General features: G+C 55.5%; 1 protein-coding gene across 11 annotated transcripts in view; it reads right to left on the reverse strand.

Annotated features, from left to right (window-relative positions):
• Positions 1-20,382, reverse strand: part of PKNOX1 (PBX/knotted 1 homeobox 1) — a 62,596-nt gene that overhangs the window by 15,744 nt on the left and 26,470 nt on the right. For 4 of the 11 annotated variants that reach the window (XM_082720865.1, XM_082720869.1, XM_082720870.1 and 1 more), the window contains exons 2-8: positions 16,303-16,371; positions 15,169-15,276; positions 12,204-12,331; positions 9,655-9,826; positions 7,821-7,991; positions 3,984-4,083; positions 2,557-2,654 (exon numbers count right to left, since the gene is read on the reverse strand). In XM_082720865.1, coding sequence (XP_082576991.1) covers positions 2,557-2,654; positions 3,984-4,083; positions 7,821-7,991; positions 9,655-9,826; positions 12,204-12,331; positions 15,169-15,219 — 720 coding nt within the window. In that variant the 5' untranslated portion in view covers positions 15,220-15,276; positions 16,303-16,371. Of the gene's footprint in view, positions 1-2,556; positions 2,655-3,983; positions 4,084-7,820; positions 7,992-9,654; positions 9,827-12,203; positions 12,332-15,168; positions 15,509-15,560; positions 16,372-17,672; positions 18,388-18,609; positions 19,312-20,382 lie in introns of those variants that run through there. The other 7 variants (XM_082720874.1, XM_082720875.1, XM_082720866.1 and 4 more) reach the window with 5 other exon arrangements.

A 20,382-nucleotide genomic window follows, 5' to 3' on the forward strand; every position in this document is an offset into this window, starting at 1 on the left:
TAAGGGGCACCTGGGGGGCTCCGTTGTTAAGCCTCTGCCTTTGGCTCAGGTCATGATCCCGGGGTCCTGGGATCGAGCCCCGCATCGGGCTCCCTGCTCAGCAGGAAGTCTGCTTCCCCCTCGCCCACTCCCCAGGCTCGTGTCCCCTCTCTCACTGTCTCTGTCAAATAAATAGATAAAATCTTCTTTAAAAAAAAAAAAAAAAGGGCAAAATAAGAGTTAAACAGAGAAAACCTTGTCACGGGCCAAACAACAGCAAAAACCTAAAACACGTAAATGACAGTCATACAAGCGAGTGTCCCGGGTGGGCTGCGGGAGGGAGAGGGCGTCAGGGAAATGCCCAGCCGCCTCTCTTCTCCCGAAAACTTGTTCTGAGAAGCAGAAACAGCTTCCTACAGAGATGCCCCAGGGAGACGCCCAAACCCTGCCCCTCCTGACGGGCTCTAGGTCAGAATGGGGCCCACGTGGCCAATTCTCTTCTGGGGGGGAGGGGCAGGGTTACTATCTGCCCCGTGTGCACCCACGATGCACCCAGACACAGTGCAGGACAGGGCAGGCCGGGGACGGCCTGGGAGGGTCTGCCACCACACTGCTGCCGTGGACGGTGCTGGCCAGAGTGGCGGCGTGACCTGGGACGGACAGCGGTCTTCCCAATAAAACCAACCCTGATGGTTTCTGACACTAAAACAGACCATGTCACTGGTTCAGTTACTCTCCCCAATAACCTGAAGCCCAGTAAGAACCAGCCCCCGGCAAAGAAAAGAAAAAGGGAAGAACAGAGCCAGAGCAGCCCAAAGAGCTACAACAAAAACCCGCGACCACGCACAGCTCGTACTCAAAGAAACCCGCACCCCGGGCCCCCCCGCAATCTGTTTGCGCTTCTGCTGCAAACCCGAGGTAGCTCGTGTCTCCAGCTTCCTGGCCCTGCTGCCCTAGAAGCCAGACTCGGCAGGAGCGTTACGGGGAGGGGACAGACACACGGTGGGCTGGAGCCACAAAGCGCGGGGACAGCCACAGGGAGGGGAGCTGTGTCCCTCTGTCTGCCCAGCAGGGCTGGGGAGCGCATATTCCACGTCCAAAGGGGTTTTACTGAAACACAAGCTCTGTGTGTCCCCTGCTAAACTAGTCCTCTCCGTCTGTAAGAAAATTCAGGCAAGTAGAAAACTTTCTCCTTTTTATTCCTTAAAGACGGATTTACGAATCTGAGCGAGCGAGCGCGCGGCAGGGAGGGGCGGAGGGAGGAGAGAGAATCCTACACAGACCCCCCGTTGAGTGCGGAGCCCAACACCGGCTGAGACCTGAGCCAAAATTAAGAGTCAGAGGCTTAACTGACTGAGCCACCAGGCGCCCCAGAGAACTTTCTTCTTAAGCCACACAAGGAAGGTACCTCACTCTGAAGTGTGTCTCTCTAAAAGCAGCTCCCTGTGGTACCAGGAGGCGCTCACACTCTCCGCCCTGCTGAATGGGCAGCTCCAGGCACAGCAGGTTGGCCGAGGATCTAGGACGACGCCGATGGAGTCCGGCTCCTCCTCTACCCACGGCTGGGCCTGGTGAGACCCCGTGTGCCCAGATGACAAGCCCCAGCTCAACTCTGTCCAGGCAGCGAGAGGCAGTAAGCCCTGGACTGCCAGCGCCAGCCCGTGCACCACCCCCCCCAGGCCCTGTGGCCTCTGCTGCCTACTCAAGGGAGACCAGCATCTCCGGAGCTGGGCCTCCAGGCCGCCCAGAGGCTGTGGGAAACCCCTGTGCAGGCCAAAGACAAAGAACTAGCAGAATCTGTATTCCTAAATGTGAGCGGGTAAGAGAAACACGACCCTCTGACTTACACCCAGCTAAACGTGGTTAACGAGGGTGAGTGCGTGCCCAGGACCGACGGCGGCGGGCGCGGGGCTAAGCCCAAGCCCCTCTTCCCGCACAGGCACAGAGAGAACGGCTCGTCCACCTGCGGCTTCTGCCCGCGAAGCTCCTTCCCGAGCTCTCGAAGCCAGGGCTCCCCTCGAGACGGGAGGGCAGGACAAGCCCACCGGCCTCCTCTTCAGGCAGGGCCTCCACTGGGCCATGGGGAGTGGGGAAGGGGCAGCCCGGGCTTGGCTTTCCCACAGGCTGTGGGAGGGCTTTTAGGAAGGGCCCCGCCACCCCTAGAACTGGCCTGAAGCAGCGCTCTGGCCCAGCAGGTGCCCCGAGAAGGGGCCTGGCCGTGGTCTGCGGGGTCTCGGTCGGCCGACCTGGGGCGGGAACAGCCCGTCCACGCGGCCTCGAATCTCCCGAGCCAGGGACAGCTACACAGTCCACCGTTCAGCTGGACGACAGTGGCTGCTGAGGGAAAGCGGTCAGGGCTGACTTTTTTCCAGCTTCCTTAGACTTTCTGAACTTGGAGACTTTTTTACAATGACACAGATGAAGGGTAGACGAGAGACGGCGCGCTGACATCGAGGTGACCTGCAGACGGCGACGGGAAAGCCGGCCGAGACCGTGGTCTTCAGGCCGAGGACAGCTCCCACCGGGACCCACGGTGCCCCTCAGCCCCAACCCCGCCCGCGGGAATGACACACGCACCTGCGAGTTCTGGATCCTGATCGTGCCGGGCGACAGCGCTTGTGTCACTACTTGGCCTTGAGGAGTGACGACTGTGACGGGCTGGTACACGGTGCCACCTCAAGAAGGAAGACATTAAAAGACTCTGAAGTCTCAAGGATTTAAAACCATATTCTCGATATACTCAACGCACGTACGGAAGGAATAAAACCTGCAGTCTGATGCGGTTTTTAAACTATTTCAAGTGATCAGTACTTTGCTGGTGGACCCGTCACTGCAAATTATTGAAACAACGTCCCCGGACAAAGTGTCCCGGCATCTATAGTGAGGCCTGGCTCTGGGCAAGGGAGGGGCACCGATGGGGGGACATGGTACTGTGGGGTGTGTGGGCCCTGGGCAGGAGGTATCGCGCAGCGGAGCGCGGCAGTGTGCAGGGGCCGGGGCAGAACGGTTGGGAGGGCAGGGCAGTGTTCTGGGGCGCGGGCACAGTGTGGGGTGCACAGTGTGGGGCAGGCGGCAAGGTGTCCACCGCACAGGGCACAAGGGCGTCCCTGGATTCTGGGGTTCCCTCTTTGTCTGCCTCTATTTCCTCCTCTCCCCACAGTTACCAGTATTGAAGGACCCAGTGATGGTGTGAAATATTTTTTATCGTCTTTTTTGATCAAACATGCATACATCTTCCTGCGGGGTTTCCCTGCACACTATCACACGACGCTTTTCGGTGTGAATTTTTCCCTCCTTACACGCCCCAGTCCATTCTCACGACGATGTTGTATTTGCGATGTTCGACATGCACCAGGGAACCGCAGCGCCCGTCCCCTCCCGCGGTGGGTTTCACTATACAAGTAATACCAAGAATGAACTCTTGTTTGTCAAGTATTAACGACACCACCTAAGCTTGTCCAGGTGCTGCCAAGAGCCCAGGGAACAACGACGTCACCTGCAAACCACAGCGGGTTCTGCTATATGTCGTCCACTCCTATATAAAACCTTTCTTCTCGGGACGCCTGGGTGGCTCAGTGGGTTAAGCAGCTACCTTCGGCTCAGGTCATGATCCCAGCGTCCTGGGATCGAGTCCCACATCGGGCTCCTTGCTTGGTAGGGAGCCTGCTTCTCCCTCTGCCTCTGCCTGCCATTCTGTCTGCCTGTGCTTGCTCTCTCTCTCTCTCTAATAAATAAATAAAATATTTTTAAAATAAATAAATAAATAAATAATAGAACCTTTCTTCTCAAAATCTTTTGGTAGAGAAACACAGCTTGCATATACTGTTTGTTACTGGGAATTCAAACAAGGAAGACACATTCAATTCTAAGGGCTCTAGATGTTTCCACTCCTGTCTCAGGAACTGGCATTGATTAGAAATTATGCTGACGCACTTCTCCGTTCTAACAGGAAGGCCTTTTCCACAAGCGCTCAAGGCAAGAGCGGCCCTTTCTCGCCAGCATACCTGCCACCGTCGCCATGGTGACGTTCCCCTGTTGCAGCGCAGACGCGGGCACCACGATTCCCTGGGGGCTGAGAGTGCCTGAGATGGCGCTTTGAATCTGCTGTAAGTCAGAGACACACAGTGAGAGGTTGGAGGAAAACAGAAAGGCCTCCTTCCGCATCTGCAAACCAGGAGATCCAAGGCTGCCCCGGCATCACATACGATGGTTCTGAGATACTGGTTTCAATCTGGCTTTCAAAAGGTTATGTTTCAGCTTGTCATCATGTGACTCATCACCAAAGAGGCGAGCCTCCTGGTGTTCCTGCTTGTGGAGGGCTTGGTCTGGGCCTGGCCTGCAGCAGGTTCCACGAAAATGGCCCAAACGCCGCACCCAGATCCCAGCCATCTGAAGTCGGGTACTCACGGGCTCATCTACCCGTTCACCGTGACGGCTGGGTTGGCGGCTGCAAGGGGAGGAAGCTGTGCACCTGGCGTCCGGGCACGGGGCCCGGCACCCGGTGGGCACCCGGGTACCTGGGCAGCTGAGCAGCGCTGGTGGCGATCGTGCAGAGACAATTACTCTGCAGGCTGCCGTATCAACTTGGTTAGAAAAAAGTGACTTCATCCCAATCAATAATCCAAGCTCCCACCTTCGAGAAGCGAAACACGGAGGAACAAAAGGAAACCGGAGCAAGCAGAAGGGAGGACGTGGAAGAGATCAGAGCGAAGTCCGCGAAGCTGAAACCAGAGAACCAGAGAGCGACGGAAGCAGAGCTGGTTCTCCGCACGACCGGCACATGGGTCACGTCTACAGACTCGGGGAAAACAAAGGGAGATGACCTATCACCAAGACCAGGAAGGACACAGAGGGCATCGCACACCCTACACACGGCAGCAGGCGAGACGGGCCGCGGCCACTCGCTACGGGAGCCTCTGCCGTCTGAGAGGGGAGCTTGTGTGACACGGGCCATCTGAGCAGCCCTACAACCATGAAGGACACCGAGTTCGTAACTTCAAAACTCAAAAAAGAAATCTCCAGGTCCAGCTACTGTCACTGAAGAATTCTATCCGACATGTAAAGTAGTAACACCAATTCTACGTAGTCACTTCCAGAAAACAGGAAAGGAGGGAATAATACTCTTCCGTTCACTTTATAAAGCTCTACTATCCTGGTACCAAACCTGGGCAGAGACCGTAACAAAAACCACAGACCAGCATCCCTTGAAGCAGGCACAAACACCTGACAGCATACTCGCCAACAGAACCCAGGAGGCTACATGAAAAGAATTTCGTGCCATGCCCAGGCAGAGTTTATTCCAGCTCAGTATGCAACAAATCAAGTACTTTCAAGTAGAAAGAGGAAAAAATCACATAGCCCTATCGATTCACACAGGGAACGCATTTGACAAAACACAACATAACAGAAACTCTTAGAAGAAAAAGGAATAGAGAGGAACTTCTTCAACCGGATGGACAGCATCCAGGAAAACCTGCCATTAAAACTGTAATGAATAGTGAAAGACAGAGTGTTTTTCCCTAAGACTGGGGAAAAGGCTGGACGTTCACTTTCACCAATGGTATTCAAGACCGCACCAGGGGTCCCTGCCAACGCAGTAAGGAAAGACAAGGAAATGGGTGCACAGCTTGGAAGAAAGGACTAGAACAGTTCCTGTCCATGGCTGGCATCACTGCACAGGTGAGACATCGTCAGGAAGCTGTGAACACGGCCTCCTAGAACTGAGACAGGAGTTCCGCAAGGTTGCAGGATGCAGGATAAACATACAAAAGCAACTACTTCTCAATATCAGCAGGGACACTGAAGTTAAAAACGCAACACCACCTGTAACTGCTTAAAAAAAGAAGAAAAGAAACACCTAGGTGTGATTCTACAAACACACGTGTGGGCCTTACAGCACGAAACTACAGAACACCACTGAGAAACGACAGAGGAGTGAATGAACAGAGAGACGTGCCGGTCTGTGCGCCGGGGGAGTGGACGGGGGGAAGACCTCGCTTCTCCCCGGCACGATAAGCAGGCTGAATGCGATTCCTACCTAAACCGCAGCAGCACTTTTTTGTTGATACAGACAAGATCATTCCAAAACTTCTATGGAAGTGACCTAGAATAACTAAAATCACTTTGGAAACGAAGACTGCAGTGGGAGGAACCCGTCCACCGACATGGGAGGCTTGTTAGATAGCTCCAGTGTCCCGACCGGCTGCTGTCCACACACCGATCAGCGGACCCGAACAGAGAACGGAGACGGATGGACACAAACACCCGACCGGCTGCCCCCAGTGTCAGAAAAGCACTTCAAGGGAGGGACCGGAGCAGATGGTGCTGGAGCACTGGGCGGCCAGAGGCAGAACAAAGAACCTCGACCTAGACCCTCACACTTCATACCAAAGCTAACCCAAAAGGCTTATGGATTTAAATGTGAAACATAAAACATGCAGGAAAAAAAAAGAAACCAAAAAATGAAACAAAAGGATACCTGGGTGGCTCAGTGGGTTAAGTCTCTGCCTTCAGCTCAGGTCATGGTCTCAGGGTCCTGGGATCGAGCCCCGCATCGGGCTCTCTGCTCAGCAGGGAGCCTGCTCCCCGCCCCCCACCTGCCTCTCTGCTTACTTGTGATCTCTGTCTGTCAAATAAATAAATAAAATCTTAAAAAAACAACACAAGGGGCACCTGGGTGGCTCAGTGGGTTAAGCCTCTACCTTCGGCTCAGGTCATGATCCCAGGGGCCTGGGATCGAGTCCCACATTGGGCTCTCTGCTCAGCAGGGAGCCTGCTTCTCCTCATCTCTCTCTCTGTCTGTCTCTCTGCCTATTTGTGATCTCTCTCTCTGTCAAATAAATAAATAAAATCTTTAAAAAAAAAAAAAACACACACAAAACAAAACAAAAAATCCTAGAGAAAAGTCCCTGGGACCTGGGGCCGGGCGGAGTTCTTGGACTTACCACCAAAAGCACAGCTCATCAAAGAAAAGTTGACAAATGGGACTTGATCAAAATTTAAAATGTTTACAACGCAAGAGACCCCGAGAAGAGGATGAGAAGCTAAGCTACAGACCGGGGAGAAAAACCTTCCCAAACCATCTAGCTCATGAAAGACTAGTATCTAGAATGTGCTGAGAAGTCAACAGTTTCAGAAAATCCCATCAGAAGATGAGCAAAGATGTGAGCCGGACGGACAGACAGCAGACAAGCTCAGGCAAGACGGCCAACACCATCAGGCGTCAGGAAGGTGCGAACCGTGAGCACGACGCGATGTCACTACGCGCCACAGAACGGCTCATGGGTAAGGGCGCTCCGACGTGCGCCCACCTCGAGGACGTCACGCCCGTGGCGCGGGCCAGACACAAAAGGACGAATGCGGTGGGATCCGCTCGCGTCGGGAACCTGGACGGACCAGGTTCAGAGAGAGTAAAGGTGGGAGCTGGGGAGGGAAGAGTGGGGAGTTAGTACTCCACAGGGGCAGCGCTTCAGTCTGAGAAGATGGAAAGTTCCAGAGACGGCTGGTGACAGCGACTGAGCAACAGTGTGAATACGCTGAATGTCACGGTACACTCTGTGATCCGCGTGTTTTACCACAATTTCCAGAAATGATAAAAACCTTATTTTAAAGAAGAAGGAAAGCGAGGACTGGTTCTCCGTCCTCCACAGCCGGGATCCAGGCTCCGCTGAGCAGAGGGAAGCCTCAGTCCACGACCGCATGAAGCCCAGAGGGCTGTCCTGGCCCCGGGAAGGCCGTGACAGCCCAGGCCCTCTGGCGGGGCTGCTGGTCTCAGGAGGCGGCACCGTCGCCCCCACGGACCTTACCGTCACCGCGAAGCAGAGCAGGACCCAAACAGGTACCTGGGACTGGACGGGGGAATACGGGCTCCCGGGCTCTCCACTGAGCAGAGTCTCACTGTTCATTTTCGTCTTTAGACAAGCGATGTATCGACTGCAGAAGTCTTTGCACAGTTCGTTAACCTTTTCCAGCTCAAGAAGATGGATACGCAAAACCTGGATTGCTTTTACCATCTAGAAGCAGAGGAAATGAAAGACCCTCAGACAAGAAAACGGCAGCATCCCGGGAAGTTGGGATTCTCAGCACGCAGCCTCTCTCGGCTCAGCCTGAGCGCCGCAGAGCCACGGCCGTCTGCAGGGCCAGCGACACAGGGTAATTACGAACCACGTGGAACGACAAGTCACCCCAGTGCCGCGGGCCTCTGGCATCGCAGCTGCATCTGCTGTGCGAGGACACGGATGGTCCCCCTGCCGCCCTCGGTGAGTCCCAGCGCCGGGAGACGGCCCAGCCTCGGCCCGGCCCCAGCACTGCCCCGTTCCACAGAGCAAGGCCCTCACCCTCGTGTCCTCCTGTGTCTCCCTCGGTCCCTCCGTCAGTGGGGTCGGATCCACACCCACAGCACAGGTGGCTCTTTTTTTCGATAAAACTCGACTCACCAACTCTGCCTTTCATGGACTACGTTCCCAGTGGGAAGCCTGAGAACTTTGGCCCTAGCACGACGTCTGCCCTTTAAGATCTAAAAGTTCTACTGTGACTTCATTAAGTCACTAAGTTTCGGGGTAACCCGCCCCACAGCTGCAGACTCCGCTCTGTCCCAATAAGCACCACGTGCCTGTGACTCCACAGCCCAAAGCCCAGGCCCTCCTGCTGGGACCCTGGTCTCACACCTCGTGTGCACTTGCTGAAGGAACCAGCCAAGCCCCGCTTGGCCCTCTGCGGGGACACCAGTCAGGAGAGCCTGGGTCCCCTCCTCCGGCTGTCCCCGCAGCCACGCAGTGGTGCAGTGTGACAGATTCAGAGGCCGAGCAAACTTCTGATTCTCACCCCGAAAGGGCAGGCACCTGGAGGCTGCCCCAGGTCAGACAGCGCCCCGGGAAAATTCACGGAGGTTGAATGCATGATGAGAAGTTAAAAACCCACACAGACCCGTGACATTTATTCAGGAAAAGATTTCCTAAAGACGCTCTTCTGCGGACGGGGGCCCTGACCCCGGTTTGGGGCTGGGGGTTAGCAGACTCTAAAGGCAGCCCGGGGAAGGAGCGCGCCCCTGACTCGGGCTACTGGTGCTCCACTGCCCTGAGGGGTGCACAAGTGACACTGACACTGACCACGTCTGCCCGTCCTTCAGCAAGGGCCGTGGGGCACCCGACCGGGGAGGAGGGCACCCAGCCAAGGCGGCACGGCCGGGGCGAGCAGTGAGGAGCGTGGGAGCCCGCTGTGCAGGCCGCCCTGCTCCGTGTGCACAGGCCTCGAGTCTGCACACAGCCACCTGCCACCACTCACTGCCAGCCTCCAGACAGAGCACAGGGACGTGTCCGTGGTCGGGGATGAGCCCAGAACCGGACAGAGACACAGGCGTGCTGCCTGAGAAGCGTGCACACAAGCACACCGACCCCAAGGGACTTCACCGATACTGGGGGGGACCTCAGTCCCCAGGCCCCTGGTGGCACAGGCGCAGACGAGCTCCTCTGAGCCCCTGACAGAGGTCACTGGGAAAGGCTGGGAGACATGGGGTCACACCCAGGTCACACATACGGGAAGTAGCTCATCAACTCCCGGATTCCCTCCTTTAGCACAACTACATTCTGAAGTCCGGATTACAAGTTTCGAGTTCACTGAACAGATTTTAAATTTGGAATAAATGAAGAATAAGAATGAAACATTTCTTTTACTTACTAAATTGTCAGTTTCCGGATCTTCACAAAAGAAGGGCTTCCCTTCCTTCTCCTGCTTCCGTACAAAATTTTCGATATCCACATCGAAGCTGGCGGAAGTCGTGCCTTCGGAGCCCTGCGTGGACTGTTCGCATTTTTCAAACAGCAAAGCTAATAACGGAAACAGCGGGTGCCTGGGGGAAAGAAACAGTAAAACGGGTGTCCCACGCGCGCCCGAGAGTATCTGAGCGCGCAGGTGCGCATCCGCTGTCGAGACACCAATCTCGGGCTACAGCTTATCCGCTGCCATGACGCGCCAAGGCGGGCTCCTCTGTTCACGGACGGGCGCAGCCATCACCGGGCAACCCTACGGCACCTTCATCAGCCCGCAAAGAGACCCTGCAGCCATCAGCATTCACTGTCCGTCTTCCCCCAGACCCCAGCCCCCGGCCACCACAACCGATTTTCTGTCTCTCTAGGCTTGCCAGGGTTCTAGACATCTAAACGGAATTACACAACACACACCCTACGACACCTAGCTTCTCGCACTCAGCACGGTGTCTTCCAGGTTCACCAGCGCTGGCACATGGGTCACCCCCTCGTTCCTTGTTGTGGCTGAATGATACGCCACGGTATGGACAGACCAGCTTTATCAGTTGAAAACTTACAGTTAGACCTATACTCTGTTTTGAGTAAACTTTTTTTTTTTAAGATTTTATTTATTTATTTGAGAGAGAGAGTGCACAAACAGGAGGGAAAAGCAGGCTCCCTGCTGAGCAGGGAGATTGATGCAGGGCTCGGATCCCAGAACCCTGGGATCAGGACCCCAGCAATGGTAGAAGCTTCACCCGCTAAGCCCCCCAGGTCACCCCTGAGTAAACTTCTATACAAAACGTGAGAGCACACTGAGGATCTTCTTTTGGCATGTGAATGTCTAATTCTCCCAACACCATTTGTGGGAAAGTCTGCCTCTACCCCACGGAACCGTCTACACCTTTGTCAGATCCACTAAGTCACACTCTGGTAGGTCTCCGTCGGGACTCGCTATCAGCGATCTGCTCCTAACCCTTCACCACCGTCACGGCATCTTCATTACTGTGACGCCACAGGATGTCTCCAAATCCAACTTTATTCTTTTTCAACGCTGTTTCAGCTGGTCTAGTTATTTTGCCTTCCATATAAAATTCAAAATTAATGTGTCTACGTGTAGAAAACTATCCTGCTAAGGCTTTAATTGGAATTATGCTAAATCTACAGGTCGATTTCAGGAGAAAAAACATCTTTACTATGTTGAGTTTTCCAACCCATGAACATGGTATGTGTCACATGGAGGTTTTCCTTGATTGCTGGCATCAGCATCTTATAGTTTTTCAGCATAAAGTTTCTGTGTTTTGTTAGATTTATACCTAAATGTTTCAGAGCTCTTGTAAACGATGTCTTTTAAATTCTCAGCCTCCCGTTGTATTAATGATACAGAAATGGGATTGTTTTCTGTCATGAGTGACCTTACTAAACTCACTTACCCAGTTCTGGAAGTTTTTTGGTAGAATCTTGGGGCTTTTCTATACAGACAATCGTGTCAATTGTGCACAGAGCCAGCTTCATGTCTTCCTTTCCAGCCTGGTATGCCTTTTTTTTTTTTTTTAATGAAATCTTATTTATTTATTTATTTGACAGACGGAGATTACAAGTAGGCAGAGAGGCAGGCAGAGAGAGAGAGGAAGAAGCAGGCTCCCTGCGGAGCAGAGAGCCCGATGCGGGGCTCGATCCCAGGACCTTGGGACCATGACCCGAGCCGAAGGGAGAGGCTTTAACCCACTGAGCCACCCAGGCGCCCCTGGTATGCCTTTCCTTCCTTGTCTTGCCCTATCACACTGGCTAGGACTTATATTACAGTGCCGAACGGGGCTCCTTTTGCCCAGTCTCAGTGTCCGGCCATCGAATACGAGGAGAACTACAGATTTCCTGACGCTGCCCTTCATCGTTAGAAGACAGACCCTCCACGACCACCTTGCTGACAGTTTTGAGTCATAATTAGCTGCTGATTTTTGTCAAATGCTTTTCTGTGTCACTCGGTATGATCATGTTGGGGTCTTGCTGGCTGATCTTTTGACAAATGATTCAGTTTGAGTTCTCGGGATAAATCCACTTGGTGAGTGTATGTCATTCTTTTTATATGTCACTGGATTTAATATTTTATTAATGATTTTTATGTTTAAGTTCCTGAGACACACTGGTGTGTACTTTTTTTTTAAATACTGTCTTTGTCTGGCTTTAGTATCAGAATGATGCGTTGGGAGCCATTCCTTCTTTGTTTAGTGGACTCTCCTGAAAAAATACCTGGGCCTGAAGATTTCTTTTTGCAAGGCTGACTAAAATGTACATTTATATTCCGAAACGTTTTTTAAGGTATCAGGAATGATATCTTAATTTGACAAACTTCTCACCTCCGTGGTTATCACATCACACCTTATTACTCTGCCTAGCTGACAGCTCTAGCGTTCCACGTAACAAGGCTCTCCATCCCTGTGATTGCTGTTACAACCCCCGCGCGTCGCATCTCGCCGCTACCTATAAATGGCCTGCTTGTCCGCGTCCATTGGCGTCTGGGACCCCACAGGTGGGGGGCTTACTCCTTCCACATCGGGTTCAGAGCAGTTGGGGTCTTGCTCCGTTTTTAACTCTGTTACTACTTGCATCTGTGAAAGGAGGAGGAGAAGACGGTTACTAAACACAAAATAAAGAGCTACGAAGTCCTCGACTCTCAAATGGGAACAGAAAAGCAACAGGAGTGGAGGTTTCTGGACGGCTGGATGACTGGCAACAGTATCTAGAAACTATGACCAACAAAACTCCTCTGAACTTAATACGTTTTGCAAATGGCTAAGAGAAAGTAAAATTTCCAAATCATCGTGAAAGCCGTGAGGACCGGTCTCCGTGAAATGCTTATGATTTTCAGAAACGTACTACTGCCCAGCACTGAAGGAACGGGGCACATGAATAATGTCACCGCTGTCCCTTCCTGCCCTAGAGGCTCACACCGAGTAACACTACAGTAAGAGAAGCACACACGAGGAGTTCACACTCTTACCTTGTCACAAAAACAACTCAGACCCCATATTCTAAATTCTCCCCTATCTACTCTTGAGTTTGAGAACACATAGCTATCCAAAGTTTGAGAAAAGAGTCACTGTGCTCAGAAAGCGAAGACTGGCCGTGTTTCAAGCACTTGTATTAAACGTGAGAGGAAGTGCTAGAGATATTACCAGTTAAATTCCTTTCAGCTAGCTATTGGTTGGTAACTTATAACCCATCAGCATAAGGAATTCAGTTCACAGAAAGAAATCCCAGATCGCCGCAGGAAGCTGGCAAGGATCCGGGAGCAGAGCAGATGGCCAGTCCCCCAGCTCCTTCGGGGCCGCCCCTCGCCGCCAGGACTCTGTCCCTCCAGGCAGCAGCTGGGAGGGGACCCTTGGGGAAGGGGCTTCTCCGCACATGGTGGGAGAGCCTGCGCCCTGCCATGAACCCTGCCCCCACCCAGGGTCCCCTGACAGCCAGGGCTGGTCACAGGCCACAGGGACCCTGCTGCAGCTCTCCGAAGGTCCAGAGGGCAGGGACCCCTCCGAGCTGCTGCCTTCAGATGGTGCAGCGGGCCCGGGAGGGTGTTTGTCTCTCTTAAAAAAACAAAACACTAAAGCAGCTAACTGCAGCCCAGCCAAACTCGACCTTTCTGGAGGGAAATCTGACAGTGTTATTGAAAAGCCTCAAAAGGGGGCGCCTGGTGGTTCAGTCATTAGGCCTCTGCCTTCAGCTTGAGTCACGATCTCAGGGTCCTGGGATCAAGCCCTGCATTGGGCTCTTTGCTCAACAGGAGGCCTGCTTCTCCCTCTCCCACTCCCCCTGCTTGTGTTCCCTCTCTCACTGTGTCTCTCTCTGTCAAATAAAAACAAAATCTTTTTTTTTTTAATGTTAAAGCCTCAAAAGATTTATTTTAGTTAGGTTTTTTTTTTTTTTTTTTTTTAAATGATGGTGTAAAAAAGAAACACCTAAATGTGCCACCTCGGAGGAATGGCCAAGGAAACCGGGCACATCAAAGTTGCAGGGTAGTAAACAGTCAACGTTCACCGAGAGTTTTCCACGGCAAGAGAAAAGAGAGGCTCCTTCTCTCCCTGTGCCCGGCCCCGCGCAGGACACGGCCCCCCGCCATGGGCACGGACCTGCCTCTCCGGATAGGCTCCAGGATAGGTTGGGCCAGCAGGGGATGGGTTAGGGTTAGGGTTATGGGAAGGACAGGGGGAGGGGCAGGTGGGGAGGGAGCAGGCCGCCGCGTGACCAGGGCAGGCCACGGAGTGCGATGGAAGACGCCGTGGCCTTGGCCACACTGCTGCTTGAGGAAAGAGCCCTGAGAAGTGCCAGGCCAGGGTCACAGGGCAGACATGCCCAGAAGCTGACTGCAGAGGTGAGGACAAGGCAACGCAGGGTCCTCGAGGCCTGTGGGCGGGAGGAGAGGGGACAGCACTAGCTTTGCATTTGAGAAACAGAATCACTTGGAAATATCAAAGGACTTTGAGATGCAGAGAGCACCCCCACACCTCAATTCCTGTAAGAAGCTAAGACCCTTAAACGTTTGTAAAGAGCCAGCAATGACCACAACAGCAGCGAAAAGCCAACAAAGTCTGTGCCGTCAGGAACCAAACCAGCAAGGCAGGGGACTGGCTGCCAAGGAAAGACGCAGCAGGAGGGGGAGCAGCCGTGCCGCCCCCTCCCCCCACCCCGCGCCGCACCCCCACCCCCAACCTCACCATGGTGCGCCCCAACCTCATTCATGTGAGTCCCCCAGCCTGGGAGTAACTGGGAGTGACAGAGCGCACTCAACATCTGAGCAGGGAGAAGGGGCCTCGGGGCCGCCTCCCACCGCCTCCGGACTGCAGGAAGCAAAGCTCCAGGGGGGGGACTGGCCCCCATTCTGAACACACGGAGCACCCCAAGACCTCGGGGTCCCAAGAGAGGCCGCCCGGGCCTCAGCTGAGCTGCTCCCACTCCCCGCCTGCCCAGTTCCTTCAGGGCGCAGAACCCGAAACGTCCGGACCTTCACCGCAGCTGCAAGGCGAACCAAGCGCCCAGACAGCGGGAGGGCGGGCACGAGGCTGTCCAGGACGGCCGGGAAATGCCGCCGCCCAGCCCACTGGGGCGCCCCGCCGCCGCTCACGCCTGCGGAGGGAAAGGCCGTGGCTCCCACGCAGGTCGGCAACCGGCCACGCGGCTCTCACCCACCCAGCTTCCCCTTAAAAGCAACAACGCTCACTAGTGCGGACATGAAAGCGGTAACTTCCCAGTCGGCTCCGACGGAGCGGGTCACAAGCACTGGAAATGGGGCATCACGGGGAGAAGCGGCCGAGCGAGTCTGCGGCCAGCCCCTCCAGCACCGGCACATAACCCACGCATCACGCACTTGAAATTGAACCCGCAGCCTCCGGGAGTCTCCGCAGCCGCTCCACGCCCGAACGCAGCGTGCAGGAAAAGCTCGGCCGCTTACCTGCTGCCCATCCTGATAGGTGTCTATGCTCAAGGTCTGTGTGGCCATCATGGTGAGTGAGTTTTACAATAAAACATCACATCATCTCCAGTCAGAGGCAAGTGGTGTCTAGGGAAACAGAAGCAGAAGAGCATCAGTTAATAATTACAGGGCACTTTCAGTCCCCTTACTCCACAGGACCCAGAGGCTTTTTTGAAAAGCGTATGTTCACGTGGAGAGGAAAAAGCCACCCCAGGAGGTTATAAGCCACCCCCTCGGCCCGACCCCACTCACTTAGCGGCCCCGAAGTCACACCTGTTCCGGGCCCGGGCTTGTTCTCAGTGTTTACCCCTCTGGATGCCTTCCCTCTAGTAACTCTCCACGGGTGCAGGACACCGTCCTGGGCCCAGGACCCCGACAGTGCGGAGGCTCCACTCTGCTCTCCTGGGGCGGCCGGGCAGCCGGGCCACACGGAAGGGTCGGCATCTCCACCCACTTGGCACTCGCACCCTCCCTGGGTCAGGGTCTCCCGTGGGGCCAGCCTCCCCGGAGGGGCCCGAGTAACAGGGCCACGACTGCAGAGTGGCCAGAGGCGGGGCCCACCAAGCTGTCACGAGAGTCGATGCCACCCACCCGCCCCGGGAGCCAACCGTGACCTAGTGAAAGGCCCAGGGGCAAATGAGGCTCCCCCACCTCCTGCAGCAAATGCTCCGACTCAAGTCCCACCCGGCACCCGGGGAGCACAGGCAGCGGCGCAGATAGGCGCCAACCGGTCAGCACGCACACAGGGTGCCGGGCAGCTGCAGGCACAAGCCGGTCACCTTGCACATGGGTAAGTGTCAGGAGGGAAGGGATGAGGACAAGCAGGGACAGAGAAGACTGGGGGAGGCTGGGGGACCCCGGGCGCAGGAGGGCCAGCAGGAGCCACAGGGAGGTGTGGGGGGCAGGCGCCTGGGCAGAGTGCTGAAGGGGACGGCGAAGGGAAGGGAACATCAGGCACGGGACTGGCTCCCACAGACTCTCACAGGCCCCGGCCCTGCTGTCTTGGGGGCACAGGGAACCATGGGAGGGTCTGAGCAGCAGGGGGACGCGGCAGGGGCCCAAGGCAGACAGGTGCGCAGCCGCGGACAGGCAGCGCGCTGGGCGTGTTCCCACCTGAACAGCGGGCAGCGCCGAGCCACACGTCCCGGAACGGAGCTGACCGAGGGGAGCAGCTTCTGTGGCCTGCGAGGAGAGAGCAAGAGGCAGGGCTTTTCAGGTTTGATGCTTCTCAGACAAATTCTGAACAAATGCGACTGTGTACGAAACGCAAACTCAGCGCCCATTGGGGGCACGGCTGGCGCAAGGAGGGGACCGAACAGTGTCCCTCGGGAGATTGCCGGTCCCAGCCCCTAGTCCTTGCCAGTGGGACCTTCTCTAGAACAAGGGCCTTTGCACAGGTCATTATGCGGAGGATCTTAAGACGAGACTATCCTGGATTTCGGGGAGGCCCTAAGTCCAGTGACCGGTGTCCTCTAAGGATGAGGAGACAAAGACCTGACACATACAGAGGGAGGCCGTGTGCAGACGCCGAGACCGGGTGATGCTGCCACAAGCCAGGAACGCCCGGAGCACCAGGAGTGGCGAGAGGAGGACCTGGCGCCTCCGACGCCAGGCTGACTTCAAGGGCCAGGAAGCACGTTTCTGTTGTTTTCATCCGTCCGGTGTGTGGGACTTCGTTCCGGCAGCCCCAGGACACCGCGTCAGCACGTAGGGCCTCCAGCTCGGGCGAGGCGAGCCCGGGGAGAGGGGGTGGGCCACGTAAGTCCGGAGGTCGGGAAATCTGGGACACCCGGTACAGAATGGGGAGCCGCCGCCGGCAGGACAGACACAGAGCCAGGAGGCACGGCTGACGCCAGAGAAGACAGACGGAGGAGGGGGTGTTAGCCACGTCACCACAGCTGACTGTGGCCACGGGGACCTGCAGGGGTGTGTCCACGTGCTGCGGGGAGGAGGGCCTGACCAGAGCGGGGAGCGGGGAGGACAGAACAGCAAGACGTGGCCAGCCCCAGGGAAGGAACTTGCGTGGAGTCAAGACCCGAGCTGCCCTCTCTGCCCCTGGCAGCCTCTGTCCTGAGACAGAGGCAAACCCGTCACTGGGCACTCCCCATGGTCTTTGCCTTGACCCAAAGCTGGCCTTCCCCTCCACCCCAGGGTGGTGACTACAACCAGCACTCCCCCCTCCCACAACCCCGATCGCAGCAGGGGCTCCCGGGAACATCTGGTCTCCCCCGCTCCTCTCCACTGTCCACCGTTTAGAAATGCAAATCTGGTGAAAACCCCACGCAGCAGCACCCCGGCCAGCCCTGTCCCCCTGGGAGCCGTGCCAGCAGTCAGAGAGCGCCAGGCTATTCCTCCTCTGGCCTGGCACGCCCCCAGCCTGGGACTTCGGCTGGAACACTCCGGCCTTCTCTGGGCCTGGCCAGCGGGCAAATATCCTCATCACCACGCGGCCACGCCAGAGTCTGCCCAGCGCTCGCCCACACCTGGCGCGCACCTGTCTCCCGGGGCCTCACAGACCGTGCTTGGTGCCACGGGCCTCATGGCTTCTCTGCACACTGCACGTTCCTTCAGGGCCAAGGCCCCTGTCCTGCCGTGGCCTCGACGACCGGTACCGCGTCCGATCACGACGTACAGAGCCCACCGCGGACAGACGACAGCGAGGTCTGGACGCCTGCCTCACCCAGCTCTGTCCAGCCCGGCGCCCGCACCAACGGGCCGCGCTCAGCCTTCTCCGGTCTCGGCCACGGTCCCTTTGGCGGCCGCGGGCACACAAACTCCCGAGGCCGGTTGGGTCTCAGTCAACCCCGGCCTGCAGAGAGCAGGGCAGCCCCCCACTCCCAGCACCAGTGACGGCTGCCCTGCGAGCACTCAAGCCCCCGCGCGCACCAGTCATCGGTCACGGGCAAGGCCGCCTCTCTCGGCGAACCCTGCAGTGGCCGGCGGGGACAGCTGCCGCGCTCACGGCTTCACTTTCTCGGCCGTGGAGACCTCGGGCTGGTGCACCTCTGCTGGGGCTGCTTCCGCACGTTCTAGTTCACCCCACACGAACGCAGGGGGCTGCTAGCGCCGCCGTCCAGGGCAGACGGGCCAGGCCCGGACACTCGGCCAGGAAGGCCCCGGGCGGCCAGGGCCTCACTATGTCAGCACTGCACAATGGAAAAGGAGGTTTCCTGCCATCAGCCGTCTGAAAGTCCACCGCTGCTCAAAGTGGAAAAGAAAGTATTTTAGAAAACTCGCATTTAAAGAATAGACAAACCAAGGAAGGAAGACGCTGCCTTCTGGGCCCGCGCGGGCCGGCGAGCCAAGCCCGGAGCTGCCTCTCTCCGTCCGCTGACGTCCAGCTCCCAGGACCCGGCCCAATGCCGAACCTCACTCTACAGCAGACAGCTCTAGATCAAAGTCATGCCGGCCCAGAAACACCTGTGTCAGAAGAAGTCTGCGTCTCCTCGGCTGTCGGTGTCCAGAGCTTACACTGGCTTTCAGTTATGCCAAGTCCAAACAGCGGCAACTGCAGAGAATGAGCAGGGCACTGTGGGCTCCAGGTGCGGGGTCCTCCCCCGGGCACAGCCCGCCTGCGTGCAGCCGGCCATGCAGCCCTCGCTGCGTTGCCCACGGGGACATGGGCAGGGAAGTGGTGCTGATCCAGAGGCCTCGAGTCTCCTGCTCCAACCCACTCTTCTAGAATAGATGCAACGCTCAACCACAAAGCAAAGCCCGTGGGAGACGAGGCGGCACCGCACCCACGAAGTCACTCCCCACACGTGTCAGCAGTGCCCTGCATTCGACTCTGAAAGCCTTTTTCATCACCGTAAAAGGAAGAGGCCCCCCATGATTTAGGCACGAAGTCACAAGTGTACCTGATGGACGAGACCCCTTGGCAAGGACACATACCAAGAGCTTCCTGCAGCAATACAGTGACTCAGAGTTAAAAAGCATACTGCAGAAAAGGGGGGGAGGTCTGGGTGGCTCAGTTGGTTAGGCATCTGCCTTCCACTCGGGTCATGATCCCAGGGTCCTGGGATGGAGCCCTGCGTCAGGCTTGCTGCTCAGCAGGGAATCTGCTTCGCCCTCTCCCTCTTCCTGTTGCTCCCCTGGCTTGTCCTCACTCTGTATCAAATGAATAAAACCTTTTAAAAAAAGGGGCGCCTGGGTGGCTCAGTGGGTTAAGCCTCTGCCTTCGTCTCAGGTCATGTTCTCAGGGTCCTGGGATGGAGCCCCACATCAGGCTCTCTGCTCAGCGGGGAGCCCGCTTCCTCCTCTCTCTCTCTGCCTCTCTGCCTACTTGTGATCTCTGTCTGTCAAATAAATAAATAAAATCTTTACAAAAAAAAAAATCTTTTAAAAAAATGTCCATATTATCCAAAGCAATCTACACCCTGAGGGAAATCCCTATCAAATACCACCAGCATTTTTCAGAGAACTAGAACAAACAAGCATAAAATTTGTATGAAAGCACAAAACACCCCAAATGGCCAAAGTAATCTTGAAAAAGAAAAGCAAAGCTGGCAGCATCACAATTCCAGACTTCGAGCTCTATTACAAAGCTGTAATCATCAGGACAGTATGGTACTGGCACGAAATAGACACACAGCTCAACAGAACAGAACAGAAAGCCCAGAAATGGACTCACAACTCTATGGCCAATTAATCTTCAACCAACCAGGAGAAAACACCCCATGGAAATAAGACCATCTCTTCAACAAATGGCATTGGGAAAACTGGTCAGCTACATGCAAAAGAATGAAACTGGACCACTTTCCTACACCACACACAAAAATAAATTCAAAACGAGTTAAAGACCTAAATGTGAGACCTGAAACCATAAAAACCATAGAAGAGGGCACAGGCAGTAATTTCTGTGACATCAAGCATAACAACATGATTTTAGATTTTTAGATCTCTCTTGAGGCAAGGGAAACAAAAGCAAAAATAAACTATTGGGATCTCATTTTAAAAAAAAGAAGAAGGGGCGCCTGGGTGGCTCAGTGGTTTGGGCTGCTGCCTTTGGCTCGGGTCATGATCTCAGGGTCCTGGGATCGAGCCCCGCATCGGGCTCCCTGCTCCGCAGGAAGCCTGCTTCCCTCTCTCTCTCTCTCTGCCTGCCTCTCTGCCTACTTGTGATCTCCGTCTTTCAAATAAATAAATAAAATCTTTTTTTTTTTTTTTTAAAGATTTTATTTATTTATTTGACAG

This window comes from Mustela nivalis, assembly GCF_964662115.1.
Source record: "Mustela nivalis genome assembly, chromosome: 1".
In the NCBI taxonomy this organism is placed as follows: Eukaryota; Metazoa; Chordata; class Mammalia; order Carnivora; family Mustelidae; genus Mustela; species Mustela nivalis.